This window comes from Alnus glutinosa, chromosome 11 (genome assembly GCF_958979055.1).
Source record: "Alnus glutinosa chromosome 11, dhAlnGlut1.1, whole genome shotgun sequence".
In the NCBI taxonomy this organism is placed as follows: Eukaryota; Viridiplantae; Streptophyta; class Magnoliopsida; order Fagales; family Betulaceae; genus Alnus; species Alnus glutinosa.
The window spans coordinates 23,942,424-23,962,412 of NC_084896.1; the positions used below are offsets into that span (position 1 = coordinate 23,942,424).

Sequence of the window (19,989 nt, forward strand, 5' to 3'; positions counted from 1 at the left end):
TTTCACTAAACACTTTAGGCGGTTATGGTTAGCGGTTTGGGGCAATAATCACTAACCGTAACCGCGCACCATTTCACACCTAACACCAGTTACATTACAAAACCATTAAATTCAATGCCAAATAATAAACCTAAATCTCTGGACTATATGGTCAAGCCTTTATACATATGTGCCTGCCATCCGTACATGACGATTTACACTATATATTCAATTATCATTTATCATTTTCAATTATAATCATTTAATGAAGATATTAGGCTCATAACATAATTTATTTTTTTAAAGTAAACATGTATAAAAGGTCTCATAATTTATAAAACGGAAGTATTGCATTTGCAAATTTAAAGAGTTTAACTATTATGTAAGCATTTACTTATCTCGGACTCTCATTTTCAGATTCAATCATCTTAATCTCTACGTCATTGAAATCATACTGTATTATAAAGCGTAGACCACACTAAAAATCCTATCTTATACATGAAACCCTAATCATGCATCTAAATCACCATTCTCTAACTTGCATCGATGGTTCGATCCTCAGGGGTCAAACGTTCGATGCTATGTAATTTGTACAGTAACTAAAACCCTCTATTAAAACCTATTTTCACATTTTAAACATGATTCCTAATGATATTAGAAGCCCTAATATACATCATACATCATGCATGTACTAACTTTTATTCTCACATTCATAATTCATAGCTTATTATTCATGGAAAAGTTTCTTAAAGCACTGGGATGTAGCTGCATTAATACTGTTTCACATAAAGGAAACCAATCTTTAATCCATATTCTCTACTTCCCTTACCTTACACTATCTAGATCAATCTTGAGATCTACACAGCGTCACAGCTACTCACTTTTGGGATTGAAAGTGTAATAGATTTCACTCCTCGATTGAAGTCTGTCCTTGAACCTCATCCCCTTGTGGGCCATAAGTCCAAATAAAAGTGATTAAGGATTCTACCTCTTTGAAACGTGATTAAGGATTACGTCCGTAAATATGAAAATTTCTTGTTTGCTTTTATTTTACATAATTGCGCGCGCGCGCGCGCACACACACACACACATATATATAACGAGACTATATGTATCTTTGTGCTTATGTATTTACGTAGGTTGGCCTTTCCACACAAAATTTTTTAGTTCCGTTGATAATATATATAATTATATAATTCCATCCCCGGGAATGAGAAGTGAAAAAACAAAAGAAAACTCAACTTTCAATTTGGTTAGGGTTAAAGACCTTTGACCCCATGTGGTTTAACAATTTTATCTTTTGTTCTCTGTGCTTCATTTTGTATCATAGATAGTACCTTGTTTATGGTTAGCTAAAAACAAAGATGATACATCCGTCCAACTTTTGTCCAAAAATTGACGGAAGTCCACGTCACTAGCTTTAAAAAACTGACACGTGTCCATTTGCCCAATTAAAAATTAAAAATTTAAAAACTAGAAAACTAAAAAACTAAAAATAATAAAGACATCTATTTTTTTTTAAATAAGTTAGTTTGTAAATAACATTACACAAACTAATCGGGCGAAAATCCTTAACTGACATAGGATTGGTTTTCTTAGGAATTAAAACAATATTCGTACTATTAATCTCCCCATCCATATGTCCCAACCGAATAAAATCTGAAATAGCATAACATACCTCCTTGCCAATAGAAGGCCAGTTCTGTTGATAAAATGCAGCCGAGAAACCATCCGGACCCGGAGCTTTAAAAGGCCCCATTTGCTGTAAAGCTATCCCCGCCTCTTCAGAGGTACACGACTGTAAAAGCCTACAATTCATCTCTTCAGAGATCCTCTTCGGCATTTGAGACAAACATAACTCCACATTATCAATACCATTTGACCGAAACACACCTTTAAAATAAGACATAAATGCCTCTTCAACAACCATTTGATTCGAACACATCCCTCCCTCCAAATTTTGGATCTTCAAAAGCATATTATTTATTCTTCTGTGGTTTACACAAGCACATAAATTTTTTGAATTTTTATCCCTATGTTTTAACCAATTTTGCTTGGCCCTTTGTCTCCATTTAAGATCCTCCATCTCAATCAAATCATTTATTTTCACTTGCAAAGATTTTACAAGACCCATGGACTCTTCATCAGCTTCCTCTTGCAAAACACCCAAGACACTAGTTTTTTGCAAAATCAAAGCCTCTGTCGTATCAAAATGTGTCTTCCTCCACTGTCGACATGCAGATTGGCTACTCTTGAGCTTGCTCTTCACGTTACTCCAAGTATCCCGCTCAGGCATCTTCACCCGCCAAACAGTACGAACCACGCTAGGAAAATCAGCATATGCTTGCCACCAAACTTATTTATACTTGAAAGGCCTTTGTGTATCACATCTACTATTCCTCTGGGCATGCAAATGAAAAAACATGGGTGCATGGTCCAAACATCTTGCTGGCAAAACTTCTATCAAAAGTTTAGGAAACAATAAAGCAAAAGAGCCATTTGCCACCCTTCTATCAAGTCTTTCCTTAGTGAAAGAAGAATCATGTCTTTCATTCGACTAAGTGAAGAGAGACCCAGAATAACCCATATCATGGAGACTGCAAAAATCCAAAGTACTCTGAAAATCCCTCATTTGAGATTGAGGCCGACGAGCCCCCCCCTTTTCAGAAGCCACCAACAACTCATTAAAATCACCTGCGCAACACCATCCATCATCAGAGAACGTGGAAAGATGACGAAGCAAAGCCCATGACTCCTTGCGCTTGTTCACCTTTGGATGGCCATAAGATCCAGTAAAAAGCCATGAAGAATTATGTTCTTAAGAAAGAACAATAGCATTAATATGATGCCTACTAAAATTTTGAATGGTTACATGAAAATCTTCATACCAAAACAGAGCCAGGCCACCATTCTTACCCTTGCTATCCACCACTAAAACACAATCAAAACCCAATTTAAACTTCAACCTCTCTAACCGAACAGTTTGTAACATAGTTTCCATCAAAAAAACCATGTTTGGCGCTTCTCCTTCACCAACCGGCAAAGGTCCCGAACTGTCCGGAGGTTCCCAAGCCCCCGGCAATTCCAACTAAGTATACTCATGGAGATTGGCGGGGTTGAATATCAGCCTCCGCCAAAAAATCTTCCGGACGGGCAGCAGCCCATTTACTTTGCTTCCTAGAGATCATACTCTCACCCTTAACACCACCAATGTTTTTCATCCCCCTTTTTTCCCCACTGCCTGAACTGGTAATTTTAGAGAGGATATGACGATTACCTGATTGAGACTTTCTTTTCCATATAGGTACCTTGTCATTTGAAACACCATTCTGGACAGTAGCAACAAAAATCCCATCGTGACCAATACCTCCAATAGAGTCAGGAAACTTAGAACTGACTTCATGACCTGGGCCCAACAGTTCCTGACTTATCGGAACATTGACAAGGCCCGAAGAGAAGTCTATTATACCAACATCTTCCATTGGGCCAACCTTACCCAATTTATTGCTAGAGCCCATATCTTCTTTTAAACCAAGAGGATTAAAATCAGAAATCACAGCTTCGTGTATCAGCCGACCTCCACCTCCTGGAACCTCGCCATGCAACCCAGTGTCCATAACTGATTGATCCTCTTGACGCCCATCAGAGACATCCTTTAATATCAACTTTCTTGAAATATCTCCCGCGATAACATCCAAGGCCGAAGATAAAGGCTGTGAAACGGGAATTTTCAAAGTAGTGGATGACTCCACGACAACCATAGGTTTCATAGCTTTACTTCCGGCAGTCACCGAAGGTGGCTTCAAGGGCGGTCCTTCTGCTCTCCGTGACAGAGCAATAATTTTGAGCTGCTGTAAATCATCCTCCTGCAGTGCACTCCGCCTACTTCCTTCTGCCCTCTGGTCCATGCCACCCCTCTGTTCATTCCATCCAATATGACCAAGAATATCTGTTGAGCTAGAGAAATCCATAGCTTGTGAACCACGATAGGATGAGAAAAGCCCCCTGTCATTGCCATCCCGATTATAACCCATTCGTTTGAACAAAGGAGCCGCTCAAAGCCAAGTCCCAAATTGCTTAGACGATCCTTCACCCGGAATAACTCGAGTCTTCCTCCCTAAACAACCCCCTGCACTATGACGAATGATGCCACACTGAAAATAGAATTTTGGTAAACGTTCATATTGAAACGCTATCCAAGTAGCCTCCCCATTAATCTTCAGAACACGTCCCTTCACAAAGTATTAGAAATATTCAAACGTATCCGGACCCGAAGATACTCACCCCAACCAAATCAGAGCGCATTTATTCCTGGAAGGTTAATATCAGATAATATTTTGGCGGCTTACGAAACCTTGCATTCTATGCAAACTCGACAATGGGGAAAAACAGGTTTTGTTGCCGTTAAATTGGATGAGTAAAGCGTATGACAGGGTTGAGTGGAGCTTCTTGGATGCAGTTATGTGTAGAATGGGTTTTGCCCAAAGATGGCGGAATTTGATTATGCAGTGTATCTCTTCTGTGGAGTTTTCACTTCTCATTAATAGGCAACAATCAGAAAATTTTATCCTTCTCGTGGGCTTCGCCAAGGGGATCCTCTCTCTCCGTATTTATTTATTATCTGTGCTGAAGCTATGAGTAATCTTCTTTTTGAAGCGGAGCAAACATGGTGGCTGCCTGGAGTTCCCTCTTCACCAAAGGGCCCTAGTTTGAATCATCTATTTTTAGCCGATGATAGCCTCTTGTTTTGTAGGGCTACATTGCGAGATTGGGGGCAGTTAATTCTCCTATTGTAATGTTATGAGAAGGCGTTGGGTCAACAGTTAAACAAAGAGAAGACATCTCTCTTCTTTAGCCATAATACTAGTCATGAGGATTGATCTTCTATTCTTCAAATTTCAGGGGTTCCTTGTACTCGGAGATATGATAAGTATTTGGGGCTTCCAGCTCTAGTGGGAAATCACGTTTACAGGAATTTAAAAGTATTAAGGATAGAGTGTGGAAACGATTGCATGATTGGAAATCTAAATTTCTTTCACAAGCAGGAAAGGGGATCCTTTTAAAGGCGGTGATTCAAGCTATTCCTACTTATAGAATGAGTGTCTTTTTATTACCTATGGGTCTGTGTAAGGAAATAAATTCTATGATGCAAAAGTTTTGGTAGGGGCATAAGGAAAATGATTTGAAGATCCACTGGATAAGTTGGAAGAAGTTGGGTTTTTCGAAATCCAAAGGAGGTATGGGCTTTCGTGATTTAAGGTGTTTTAATTTAGCTTTGCTTGCTAAACAGGGGTGGAGATTAATTAATGATCCTTCAAGTTTGGTTTGAAGGATATTAAAAGCCAAATATTTTTTGAGAGATTCTTTTTTGGAGGCTAAGTTGGGAAATCACCGTTCTTTTGCTTGGCGGAGTATTTTTTCTGCTCAAGATCTTATTCGGGAGGGTATTATATGGCGGATCGGGAATGGTGAGACTGTTCGGATTTGGGGGGACAAATGGCTTCCACAACCGACGACATTTCGGTTGTGGAAGCCATTTCAGTTTTTCCGGTTAATGCGTCTATAAGTAACCTTATTGATCTGATTACTAAATGGTGGAATGAAGCTTTATTGATTTCTATCTTTAATAAAGAGGAGGTGGATGTTATTTTGAAGATTCCTATTAGTAAGTATGGGCATTCTGATTGTATGGTTTGGAGAGGTACTGCATCGGGTGAATTCTTTGTGCGAAGTGCTTATCATTTGCGTCGTGAGGTTACTTTGGGTGATTGTTCATATATGCCAAGGTGCAATCCGCTGTGGAATCTGATTTGGGGAATGAAGGTTCCGAATTCGGTTAAAATGTTTTCGTGGAGGGCTTGCCATAACATTCTCCCTTCAAAAGACAATTTGAATAAGAAAGGTAAGGATTTGGATCCCTTTTGTATTTTTGTTTGACTGAGAAGGAATCAATTTCTCATGTTCTTTGGGATTATCCCTCGGCTTCGGATGTATGGAGTATGTGTGGGAGAAAAATTCAGAAGAGTTGTTTTAGGGGCCAATTTTTTGTTGATATTTTTGAGTATCTAGTGAATATTTGCACGGCTGAAGAGTTGGCCTTGTATGCAGAAGTTGCCAGACGTTTGTGGTTCATGAGGAATGGTGTGATGCATGGTGAGAATTTCCTTCGTCCTCGAGAGTTGCTTCAGTCGGCAAATTTATTTATTGAAGAGTACAATTAGACGTTGGTAGGAGAGGTTAATCGCATGCTTAGTGTGTCGAATGTTGAGTTGAACGAATTGGGTGATCTGAATGTTGGGGTGTCGTTCAATGTTGGCCACTTTTCAGATGAGACCAGGCTTTCACAGTGGATTCCTCCTTCAGCTAGATATTTAAAAATTAATTGGGATGCGGCTTTAAATACTCATGATGGGAAGATGGGCTATGGACTTATTGTCAGGGACTTCTCAGGTAAGGTTTTTGCTGCTGCTTGTTTTACGACTTTTTCAGTATTAGATCTGGTGGTAGCTGAAGCTTATGCTGCGTTGCGTGCGGTGGAATTTTGTCTTACTTGGAGGTTCTTAAAAATTATTGTGGAAGGCGATTCTCTTCAAGTAGTTAAAGCTATAAAACATAAAGGGGTAAGTTGGACCATGTATGAGCAGATTGCGGAGGATATTAAAATGGTTCTTAGAAATTGCGAGTATTGGGAAATTAGGCATACTAAGCGGGATGGTAATAGGGCTGCCCATTTGCTTGCCAAAAAGGGTGCTTGCCTTGATTCTAATAGGGTTTGGTTTCACTGTTTTCCTGATTGTATTAGGGATATCGTTACATCAGAGCTTTCGTCTCTGGTTATGTACAGCTTTATGCTCGATCTTGTTGGTTTTCACTTTTCATGATTTTAATGGAATTAGTATCTTTTTTTCAAAAAGAAAAAAAAAGAGGAAGAGAATACTGATAATTGATCATTTTAAATTATTTCAAAAGAAGCAATAGATATAAAAAGTGTTAGAATTAGCTACTTTAAGCCGTCAATTGGTGGCTAATTAATTAGAAAAAGACTCTTACAAATTTTGTCTTCCTACTAGCTTTCTGTGGTTGGTCTTCTTATTTTAAGTTGCACGAGGAGGCCACATGCATTCCAATTGGCTTTAATATGTGTATATATATAGATTGACAACATATTTCTCAAAAATAAAATAATAACATAATTATATAAAAAAAAAAGATAATAAAATAAAATGACAACATAATTGCATAGTGCCTCCCCCAATTAATTAAGCAATAACAAAGCACTGAAAAAAAAAAAAAAAAACTATATGTGATGATTAATTTTTAAGCACAAAGAGACCTCGTTGTGCTTGTAACGTTTGATCTATTTGTTATGAAAAAGTCAAGCAGTTTACATTTTCCCCCCCTCAGCTCGTTCTCTTTCTTTAATTTGTTTTCTGCTGGATGGATTTGAGTATTAATTCGAACGCAATATGGTTAGTGAATTTTTATGCATAAATACTCGTATTATATATATACAAAATTACTTAAATATATGTTTTACTTCAATATTAATACAAGTGGACATAATTAATAGCTATAATCCAGATAAAAAAATATTATAATATTTATATCAAATACATATTAAAGTTATATATATTGAGACGAGTTACAAGAACTCAAGAGACAAGAATAACATGCACTCAAGAGACGATAATTACAAGATTATAAATTAGATTTATTGTTGTTAATGTAGAAATAGAAGAGACTTGTAACGTTCAGACTTTTCTCTATAAATAGAGTATTGTACACAATCAAATATATCAAAGAAATATGTAGCTAAAAAAAGGCTTTAACACGTGGACGTAAGTCATAGACCGAACCATGTCTCTCTTTCTTATTCTTAACTCTTCCCTAGATTATATTTTCTTACAATATATATGTGTGTGTAGACTTGATTTTTTTACAATAACTTACTTACCAAATTATACTAAGATAAGATATGCTAATTACTAAAATATTGAAATGTAGTAAAAGAAATAATTTAACGTGTATATATGTATAACATTTCTTTTAGTCTCAGTTTCTTGTTTAAATTTATAATTGAAAAAAAATACATTTTATCTCCTAAAGTTTGATCACTTTTTTCACTTTTGACTCCGATATTTAAAAAGTGACAATGTACCCTAATAAAATTTCCGAATTTTTCAATGTAAGCACTCTGTTAGCCATGCATTTCCGTTTTCTTTGACAGAAAATAACTCACGTGTGCCGCACGTGCATTTTTTGGTACAAATTTTTTAAAATTACCCTATATATATGTGTGTGTGTGTGTGTGTTAATTACCAAAATGCCTTTTTTTTTAAAAAAAAAAATTTAATTTATATAATAAAAAAAAAAAAGAAAAAAAAGAGAGGTAGTTGTAGCCACCACCATATGGGCCATTTGGGGGTAGCATGAGCTAGATGGGGGTGGATCAGGCACCTCCATTTGGCCCCTTGGGGGTGGCCGAACCACACCCTTGGGCTGAGCCACCCCCATTCCTGTCAGATGGGGTGGCACCCCCTTTGGCCCATGGGGGTGGCTATCGCCACTCCTTTGTTTTTTTTTTTTGTTTTAAAAAAAAAAAAATCTCTTTTTATTTTCAAAAAAAAAAAAATAGGGCATTTAGGTCTTTTTTTTTTTTTTTTTTTTTTTTTTTTTTTTTATAGTTTATGTTAAAGAAAACAGAAATAATTAACAGAGTGTTTACATATTAAAATTCAAAAATTTTGTTGGGGTACATTGCCACTTTTTAAACATCAGAGGCAAAAGTGAAAAAATGGTTAAACTTTGGGGGAGTAAAATGTATTTTTTCCATTTATAATTGTTAAGTATACTCGTGCATGTGAGTGTAAGAATATTGAGTCCCACGTTAAAATACGTCAAAAGTGTGAGTGATTAATTAGCATAGTCGGGTTCAAACTCATAGGCTTAAGCTTTTTGGGGTGAGTGGTATTCCAACATGTGCTATATTATGGTCTCACCGAAAGATTTTCAAAGTGTCAATCTCTTTAACAAGTGGTATATATTAGAGCCGCGAGATGGTGGAGTTGGTGCAAACATGGACAGTTTTTAGGAGTATAGACGAAGGTGTAAGGTGCGGGTATGAACGAGCTAGGGTCCCTGGAAAAAAAAATAAATTTTTATGACACTGACACAACAAGAGGTCGCTAGAGTAAGGTCAATGGTGCATGGTGCAGGAAAATCCACGTAGCACATAGGTGATATTTTGGAGACAAACCCATAAAAACTTCTATTTGAAGGGGAATGTAGCGATGTGGTGATGAACTCAAAGAAAAAGCAGCAAAATAGGTTATGATATTTTTAGATCTTGATTTAGATGTCATCTATTGTAATCACATTTCGATTAGTTGTGCCGTTAATTAGGATTTAGAATCTGAAATGTAGATGGTTTAGAATTTAAAGATATTACATATGTGTGACAGTTCGTGTGTGTGTGTATATATATATATACTATATGTTTCTAGGTAATTGTATTACTTTCTTACTAATATTAACGATAAACTTACTAAAATTCTAATAAAAAAAATGAGAAAAATAATATTAGAAAAAGTTGTATAAGAATGTTTAATTAGAATAATGCATGGCATTAGAGATTTGATTTGAGGGGAGTAGTGGCAAGTCAAAGTTATTTACTTATTCATGGAGGCGATTTCAATAAATTAATCAATAATCACACGACTAATTATTAATTGATTAAAATGAATTCATTATTTTAAGAATGAAGATATTTTGGAATGAGAGCCATGAAATAATCCATCCAGAATCTCTCTACAGCCTGTACCCCCTTGCCGCATGCTTGTACAGTTGTATTTTTTTTTGGCACAATTGCTTGCACAGTTGTATAAATTTTATAATTATGTGTAAATAAATGGTATAGAAGTTATAACAAGTATTTTTGTTTTTTTTTGTTTTCAATGGTCATATGCATTAAAGCTAGTGATGTCCTAATTACCCAAAATATATAAAGGGTTGAGATTCGATGCAATACTCTTGAGTATTGTATTGGGTATAATATATATTTTTTGGGTGATTTATTTTAAATTAATAGTTCAGATCGCGGCAATACATACAAAGAGAAGTAATGCTACATATCATCCATTTGTTTTCTTTTTATCCCCCTAAAATTGATGTGGCTCTTAAAATCACCATTGGATTAAAATCCAATAATGATCTATCATAAATTCAATGGTGATTTTAAGAGCCATATCAATTTTAAGAGGATAAAATGAGGACAAAGATATGATATGTAGCATTACTCTACAAAGAGTAGTACTACACTCTTTGACTACAGGATGGTTTTGTTAAATGTATAGGATGGTTACGTTAAATCACCACTTGATCTAAAAGTTTAAGGAAGAGATAAATTTAATCATTTAATCAGTATTTTAACACTCTTCCTCGCGTGTGGGCTCAAACTCCCTTTTAATGGGTGAGGCTCAACATGTGGAATATTTAATTGAAATGTGAGGTAAATGGAGAAGAATTCGAACTCAGGACTTCTATTATGATATCATGTTAAATTATCACTTATCCAAAAAGTTTAAGCTGATAGAAAGAGGTAAATTTAAATTACTTAATCAATATTTTAACACTCTCCTTAACGTGTGGGCTCAGACTTCCTTTTAATAGGTGAGACCTAACACGTGAAATATTTAATTGAAATAAGAGGTAAATGACGGAATCAATGTTCAAACTTAAGACCTTTAAATTGACTCTGATACCATGTTAAATCACCACATATCCAAAAAGCTAACAAGTTTGGCTATCCTTAATGACCAGTTTGGATGTGACAAAACTATGTCCCTTTTGTTAAAAAAGTGGTTTGGCCTCCCATAACCGGTTTGAAAGTAGTTGAACAACCCTCGACCACGAGAAGTGGTTTGGCCATAGAAACAACTCTTTTTTTGTTTGTTTAATTTTCTGTCACGATCTACATCTCTGTCCAAAAATAAATACAAATTACAATGCTAATCTGACATTAGTTTAGGGACCTGAGCTTGAAGTAAGTTAGAGATTTGTAGTCTTAATTAATTAGTATATTGACTCATACTAATTAGATTGAGATTCTGTTAGGTTAAGGTAGGATCTAACTAAACGATGTCTTCTGCTATTGTCGACAGGGTACTAGATATATGTACTCTTTGATGGCGATTGTTGTGATTAAGAAATCATTATCACTTATGCTAATTAACAAAAGTAAACCCAGAATTTTGCTAGTATCTCATCTAGATCATTAATTACCAAATCTTTACTGGGCCCCTAGCTATATATGTTCACCTTAAATAAGATCTTTCATTAATTAAGTCACATATTTCTCCTTAATTCTGAAGTCAAATTTCAATATGACACTTATGATCATGTTATAATAAGGATAGGGATCAAATTTTTCATGCAAAATGATGTTACTTTCAAACTGGCCTCATTGGCATTAGGAAAATATTGTAGAGGGGAAACTTCATTTAACTTATATGAAATTTCACCTCTTTGGAAATTAATTACCCTTATAAACTTTAAAATCTCTTGATCAATTTAGTGTATTCATCTTTTAATTTTTTTTAATTGCACCCATCCGTTAGTATTTTCTGTTAAATTCGGTCAAAATTTTCACCTCTTTGGAAATTACCCTTATAAACTTTAAAAACTCTTGATCAATTTAGTGTATTCATTTTTTAATTTTTTTCAATTATACCAATCCGTTAGTATTTTCTGTTAAATTCGGTCAAAATACTCTTTCTTTCTTTTTTCTTTTTTATTTTTAAAAAAAAAGAAAAAATATATATATATAAAAAAAAAATCAAAGATTAAGGCGTAGGTATTTTTGTAAATTCTGTTAAATCCTGTCTAACGCTTAAATCATTGCAATTTTTTTTTCCTAGAAAAAATGAATCGTATTATGAAAATTTTGACACACATCCGTTAGGATGTAATGGAAAATCCTAGAAGAGGAGTGAAATTGAAAAAAAATGAAAGATAAATATAGTAAATTGAGAGTTTTTGAAGTTTTGAAGAGATAATTGTAATAATAATAAAAGTACAGGGGAGTTAAAGTACCGAAGTTTCCCATATTGTAAGTAAGATTAATCGCTTGCAATTCTCATTCTAATTCTTCCACACATGCAAATTATTCATGCATGTGATCAAAACAAACTTTACAATGTGGAGAACCAAGATCTGTCTACGGTACATTATACTATAATTTTAGCTTAACAGTAGCTAGGGATGAACATCGATCTCCTAGAGTCAGATTTTGGTGGTTTCTGACGATCAAACCGAACGGTGTGGTCGTTGGGAATTATCCCATGAGCTGATTGACTGACCACGCGCATTGTAATTGTCTATATGTGGTTGATCAGTTTGTCAGGCCAGTGGCCGGTGGGGTGGCGGCGGTGGCCGGGGATCGATGCATATATGGGAACAAGATCTTCCACCCTTCTAGCATATATATGGTAGCAGGATGGTGGTGTGGGTGTGATATCTCGCACATTGCCACCATCGATTGGATTGGGATTAATGTTGGATTTCTATTCACAAAAATAAATAAATAAATGTTGGTTTTCTGACAGTTTAAAACTAGACAGTCGACTGGTCCATGTTGGAAACCTGTTTTTATTATTGACGACAATCCAACCAATGATCACTACTATGGTCGGTTTTGATCGATTTTGTTGGATCTGATGCCGGGTCAGCTTGGATGATCCAGAAGTGGATTAATTCCCATTTAGCCAGCTGTTACTATAAATCTTGGCAAATCCATTAATTTAATTTGTATTTGCGAATAGCTTCTTGAAGGGGATAGTAAAGAGAAAAATTAATGCGATATATATGTAAGTTTATTATAGATATGTGTACGTTTAAGTTTTATATTGGGTGTGTGGATTGTGAAAATATTATATGAGTGTGAATCCCGCATTGATTGTGCACTAAGTAGAACTAGATTTTATAATCAATTAATTATTACTTTGACTAATTAATTTGGAGTAAAACACATAAGAATTCTTATAATTAACAATAATATTGATTCTAGTATTGCAATTAGTGGCTTTGCTCCCTTTTGTTAAGTTGCTCCAGGCAATTAACCAGGCAGTTGAGCCAACTTTTTTTCTTGTTTTTTTGGGATAAATAAACAAACCTTGTTATTTTCAATTTATATCTTCGATCACTGTCTAATTCTTTTTTCTTTTCTTTTCTTTTCTTTTTTAATTTTATTTATTTATTTAAAGATTATATTATTGAAGCTGGTAGAATAATATAATTAAATGTTTAAGTTTCCTTATCAGTTTATGCTTTTGAAATTAATAATAATTAATATGAAATAGTTGATCGTTCAAATTAGTCATCTATTTTTGAGGTAAGTAATCATTTATCAACCATCTCTCGAGACTTTTAAGATAAACTAATTTCTCTAAGTCAATATTACTTGAAAAATTAAACCCTTTAGGTAACTTTAATTATACAATGAGTTGCCCATATTGCATTTGTAATGGCAGTTTCTATAAGATGGCATTCAGGCCACATTCAATTAGGATAAGTATTCGAATAGTTCGAGTAGGTGCCCAAACGTACAAAATGGGGTCCGAGTGCCCTCTTATACGAGTTGCCCATTATAAATGCAATATGGACAATGAACCCGATCCGGAACCCCAATTATTGAGAAGAAATATTGTATTTTCATTTGGACAGCTATTCTGAGAGAGCCCAAGTGGTATTCATTGACTTAGCTACCTCAATAAATTTTAAACTTTTCAATCACATACCCGAACAACTGAATCCCAAGTGACCGCTCACAATAACTTTTCAAATTGCTAATTGTTGTGAATTAATCTTTATTCTTCCCGTCTTACCAATGACAACTTTTGTCGTAGAATGTCCTTAATTAATTTCACGCCAAATTTGAAGTTCCACTTGCAATAGTTTAGAAAGACAATTAATGTTTAAGCAGGTTCTTGACCTGGTAGTTTCCTATTAGTTAAGCTATTATATTTTTAATTATGATGTGCATAATTAATTATCCTGCTCCTAGAAAATCATATCCACATAGTATTAATTACTCACAAGGTTTAGTAATAATTAGATTTTTGTCGTATTTGGTTAAAGTCAAATAATTTGTTTTGCTATTTAAACCCGACTTGTAGACTTAGTTCAACACTTTAAATTTAATTTAAATAAAATTTCAGTATTTTTAGAGTTACTATCTGTTTCTTTAATTAGGCAGCTAGGGTTTGTTCTCAACCTTATTCAATACTTTTCTCTATCTCTTGGATCTTAAATTACTTTACAACCTTTATTCCACAATTCTAATAATATATGCTATGCGTAAATGTGGGGGGGGGGGGGTTTAGCTTAGGGTACGGTGCCCTAATTGGCCTAAAACAATTAAAAGCCTTGCTCAATGATCAGGTGTACCCTCGAGTCCTAGACAGTCTGTATGTGTCTCACGCTAGGATCGAGACACAAGATTGATCGATCTAATTAAGCTAATTTCTTCACCATTAAAAAAAAACTTCTAAATTAATCTATATATATATATATATATATAGAAGGTTCCCTCTTCCTCTTGGCATGTAGGGTTGGTGGGTATGAAAGAAAACAGGTGCCCTCTTGGCTGTAACCAAGAGGCGCCATGCCATTTTCCGAAAAAAGAAGTGGCCGATGTCGATCTAGAAGGGCCGGCCAGGAACCAAAAGGATAGAAAATAATGTGATATATCATATATCTACATGCAAATTAAGAACAAAATCAGATTTCAACAGGGGGTTTTCAATATCTCTGTAGTAATCATGCTAAGATTTTATTCCCCTACATATCTCTCAACGTCGTTGAACGTACATATATATATGCATAATTTTAGTCCTACATGCCACTAATACAACAATAGATCGTGCAATGGCCGGCACCCATTACAATATATATTAAATACATCATAATGTTACAAAAAAAAAAAAACAGAAGAAGAAGAAGAAGAAAAAACTGCTGTACGTACGTTGATCTTTCCTTGGAATGAGCTGGGCAGCTTCGCTCAGACAAATCCTTACGTGCAGATTAATATACAAAACAAATAATTGTTGTGAAAAGTTTACTTACCACATATTTCATTATTTTTACAATTATATTTTTATTTTTAAAAAATGTCAATTTAGTTTATTAATTCATCTTTCAACTTTTTTCAATTTCAATCATTCGTTAAAATTTTTCGTTAAATCCTAACGGAGGAATGTCGAAATTTCCAATTTAGGTATTGGTCAGAATTTAATGGAATTTACAAAAATATTCACGCCGCCTGAATATTTGAAAAACAATTAATATATATAATTAAAAGATAGATATACTAAATTGCTATTTTTTAAAGTTTAAGAATATGATTGTAAAAGTAATGAAAAATTATGAGTGGTTTCCTAATTATTTACGTAAATTTCCAAGTACTAACGTCGAATTGTGTCTTTGATCCTATAAGAAGTGTTACACTAACCAAATTTTTTTCTTCTTAAAAGTTAATTCCCAAATGATGTGTCACCATCTCATAAGATGATAACACATCGTTTGAGGACTATTTTTTAAAATGAAAATTTGGAAAGTAAAGCATTTCCCCATCCCATACATACTTGCCTCTACAGATCGAATGTAGCAAAGAAAATATGGTTCACTCTCTTTCCATAAGCCAGTAACTATCTGTGCAGACATATATATATATATATATATATATATGGCTGGTGGAATACTGGAATTGGTCTAACTTAGACAGTTGTCAGTTTCCTAGACCAGTAGACACCGCAAACCAAAGGTCATTGTCTCAGTACAGCCATGTACATGTTTTGTTCGATCTTCATTAGTCTAGCTGAATATATTTTGTAGGGATGGTGTTATTTGCGTACCTCACTGATCGATCTGCACAAAAAATATCTGCTAACTTAGATCATTTCGATGACGATCTATATATTTATTCATGAATCATGTAAAAAATTGCTAACCGTGTAAATATAGGGATTCATGCACGAATCATATAAAAAATTGCTAATCCTAATATGCACAAAGATATATATAAGATAATAGTTTTTCATTTTGCAACGACGACCCAGGTGACCTATTCCCCTACATTCAACCAAGAATTAATGCTTAAACAATTACAGTTAAAAGAATTGCGAAGGATAAGAAGTTGGGGCCTTAATAAATTAAATTGGAGCTGGCCAAACCATATGGCCGGGTACTGGGGGCCTCAATAAGGTTACCTCTTAACAACCCTTCCTAGCTATAAGCCAATGAATTTAGGCCTGGATTCAAGCTTTGTACCTATAAACAGATGTGACTAATCGTTGATTAATTATGATGATGACGATATCTGGGTTAATGTTCTTAATTATTAATGAGTTTCTAAGATCACTCAAATGAAAAGTTGGCAGGTTTCAATTGGAGGGTACAAAATATCCAGCAAAGAGATGCATTAATGTTTTCTTTCCAGGTAGTATTTGAGAACGTCAAACCTATTTCCACAACTTCCTTCACTGTGCTTAACATACTGAATTTTTATATATAATTCAACGCGACCCCCCACGTTCTCCCGCTCGAACGCTAACAATGGTTGAATCTATATATCCATTACTTCACCAAAACCCTTTTCAGATTCTGACTTGTTTAATCACAAATTAATCCCTTTGCTAATATTCCATTAATATTCTATGTCTAGTCTTTTAGCTAATGGAGAATTAGCATTATACATTTTTTTTTATCATGGCTTCTATCCCTCTCATGAGTTGTCTTGGCCCCATCTTCTACATTGGCGCAATCATGAGTTAGATCTTCCAATAGGGGAAGAGGTCAACCTCTAACGAGTAGCAAGTACTTGTTTTTGTATAAATATGTTTCAGATCTCCTAACATTTGAACACTTAACAAATCAAAAGAGAAGCCTTTCTCCAAACGAAGAATATGAATCCTATGGGAGTCATCTCTGAGGGAGATCAATGGGGCTCTTTTAGTGGCACGTATGCTGCTGATGAGTCTGATTTCATGGCTTTGCTGCTTAATAACGCTTCGCTACCGAGTGATCAGCTAACTGGGGATGATCATTCAAGCAGCTTGGAAGTCCCTTCTAGTTTTTGGCTTGGCCATGATCATGATTCATATCATTCTTCGGATGTGGCTAATACTAATTTTTACGGGTTTTCACATGGTGGTAGTTCAAGCCAACAAAGCTACTACTTGAGTGATTCCCATCCAATTTTTGTACCCGATATTAACATGGATTTATGCACCAACTCCTTTCTCATCGAAGGGGATGACTTCTTGAGCCAAGAAAAGAGTGATGGCAATGGAGAAGAGTCTTCTGGAAATGTGCCTTCAGCTGCTGATAATCTTCCTAAGAAGGATTCACAGCCCAAAAGGAAATCTGACATGCCCGTGCCGGAATCAATCCCAGAAGAAAAGCGTGACAACCCACCTGAGAATTCTAAGAAAAGATCACGGAGTTCTTCTGGAGATGTGAGTACATTAATAAGCTTTTCATCACCTTCTTAATTAATTCCTATATATTGTGCTACTTTTTTTGCCGGGTGATATATATATATATTAGATGTTTTGTACATTTCATATATATATTTTACTCATCGATCGATCTTCATAAAATAATATATATATATATATATATATAGGTTCGGAAGAACAAGAGGAATGTACAATCGAAAAAGAATCAGAAAACAAGCAACAACGAAGAAGAAAGTATTAATGCTGGCCTTAATGGGCAGGGCTGGAGCAGCTGCTCCTCAGAGGATGACTGCAATACTTCACGTTCGAGCGCGAAAGGGCCTACTTCTCATGACGTGAATGGGAAAAAAAGAGCCAGTAGGGGGTCTGCCACCGATCCCCAGAGCCTCTACGCAAGGGTAAGTCCCCCATATGCATATACCTAACTTTTATGCAAGTTGCCTGCAACGTTGCTCGAAAGATCGACTCATTCGATTAATATCACGAGATTGCATGCAGTTCGTGTCCTTACCCAACCGATACACGGTTCTTGTGGGCGAAAAATGAACTTTTATGCAAGTTTGCCTATGAATGTGAAATTGTATAATTGGTCTTTCCTTTGTATCTTGCAGAAAAGAAGAGAGAGAATAAATGAGAGGCTGAGAATCCTACAGAACCTTATCCCTAATGGAACAAAGGTAGGCAGAATTCTCCATAAAATGCAACTATTAATTCCGCGCTTTATTAGTCTGAGGTGATCGAACGTGGAGTTCATATACTAATTGATTCTTTGGTTGCAGGTTGATATTAGCACAATGCTTGAGGAAGCCGTCCAATATGTGAAGTTTTTACAGCTCCAAATTAAGGTGATAATAATTAACATTTAAAACAGAATCCTCTTAATTTATTACACAATTGATCGAAAATCAGCTTAATTGTTTTCTTGTTAATTAATCTAATTATCTTTTGTTTTCTTGTTGGACCCTGTAGCTATTGAGCTCTGATGATCTATGGATGTATTCTCCCATCGCTTACAATGGAATGGACATTGGACTAATCGATCTGAAATCAACCCACCCAGACAATTCACAGGATAAAAGAATCGTGTGATGACCATGATTGCTATTCCTCATCATGGGCTTATTTGTATATGAATCTCTGAAGTCCATTTTGAGAAGAAATTTAATTAAAGATTTAATTCAATTACCATTTTCTGTCTCGTTGGGTTCTTATAATGCAACAGACATGATATGAGCAGATATATATTTTTTTTTTAAAATGAGAATAATTGTAACCTCTTACAAGAAAGCTATTATTATCTACTGATCGATTAAAGTGGTGGCACCATTATTAATTCAACACAATCTAAACTGTAATTGTGAATATTCTGCTCAAATAATTTAAAAAGTAGAGAGAATGTTTTATAATTATTTTATTGAAAGTGTGTGAACATATATCCGAACTTATATATTAGAATATTAATTAAATACTTAATTTCTCCTTTAAAGTCAACTAATGATTCAACGATATTATAAGATACTATTAACTTCACTGGAGAATGTGGCAGGCACAAAATCAAACATCGATCATGTCTAGGAAAGGGAGTCAATTGTTTAAAAGAGTAATTGGGCCGGTGCTAATTAATTAGAATAACCGAATAAGTGAAACTGATCAATAAATTAAGAAACAAGATTTAATTGCTCCAATGGGGTAGAGAAGTGAGGGAGTGTTCAGGAATGATGAGTTTGCTGATAATAATTTACAGTAAAATCTAATTGTTAATGTTAGGGATATATATTACTGCTGAAGAGAATCTTGCTGCACAAGGAAACTTCAATCTCCTCACCAAGGAAAATCATGTGCTCTTCAAGCCAAATCATAAATAGCTCAATATGTGGTCGATCTCCAGATAACCAATTTATTTCCTTTTGTAATCCATTTGAATTGTGTGTGTATATATATAATATCATTCATACGTTCAATTATAAATTAAGAAGAAGAATATTTTCCAGCATCAAACACTAGCTAGTTGTTCTATCAGCTAACAAGTTGATTATTCTTAGCATATTATTATCAATTTTGCACTCATGCACAAATTACTTCACAAAGGGTGTTTAAAGACTTTAAAATTCTGCAAGCACGGAACGTTCGCTTAGGGCCAAAGAACAATCGATAGAACCCTAGCAACGAACGTTCAAAGACGGTTATAAGCAACTTAAAATTTGACATTTTAGCCATTTTTTGTTGATGCACCATACGATTATAAAGCCATTTTTATGATCCTTAGACTCCATTTCGTTGACCATATCCCCTAAAAACCCTAGAGAGAGAGAGAGAGAGTGATTTTCTTGGAGAATCCGTGTTCCTCTAGCTTGAAGAACGTCTACCTTGGATAATAACCTCCAACTCAATCCCTAATACTTTGCTTTCCATGCATTTATTCACAGTATAGTTCGTATTTATAACATGTCTAATTACTTTAATTTCCAATGATCGAATGGATAATTAATGTTGATAT

The 19,989-nt window shown here is 34.9% G+C and overlaps 1 protein-coding gene across 1 annotated transcript; it reads left to right on the forward strand.

Annotated features, from left to right (window-relative positions):
- Window positions 1–16,910: 16,910 nt before the first annotated feature.
- On the forward strand, window positions 16,911–18,846 carry LOC133882778 (transcription factor bHLH84-like). Its single transcript, XM_062321990.1, has 5 exons — window positions 16,911–17,489; window positions 17,660–17,890; window positions 18,104–18,169; window positions 18,272–18,337; window positions 18,462–18,846. The coding sequence occupies exons 1-5, from the start codon at window positions 16,938–16,940 to the stop codon at window positions 18,579–18,581; spliced, it is 1,035 nt and encodes a 344-aa protein (XP_062177974.1). The 5' UTR covers window positions 16,911–16,937; the 3' UTR covers window positions 18,582–18,846.
- Window positions 18,847–19,989: the final 1,143 nt, after the last annotated feature.

Excerpts from the sequence above, each read along its gene's own strand:
- LOC133882778 (XM_062321990.1), top strand. The coding sequence starts at position 16,938 with ATGAATCCTATGGGAGTCATCTCTGAGGGAGATCAATGGGGCTCTTTT. Across the intron at positions 17,490-17,659 it reads CACGGAGTTCTTCTGGAGAT|GTTCGGAAGAACAAGAGGAA; the intron begins GTGAGTACATTA and ends ATATATATATAG. Across the intron at positions 17,891-18,103 it reads CCCAGAGCCTCTACGCAAGG|AAAAGAAGAGAGAGAATAAA; the intron begins GTAAGTCCCCCA and ends TGTATCTTGCAG.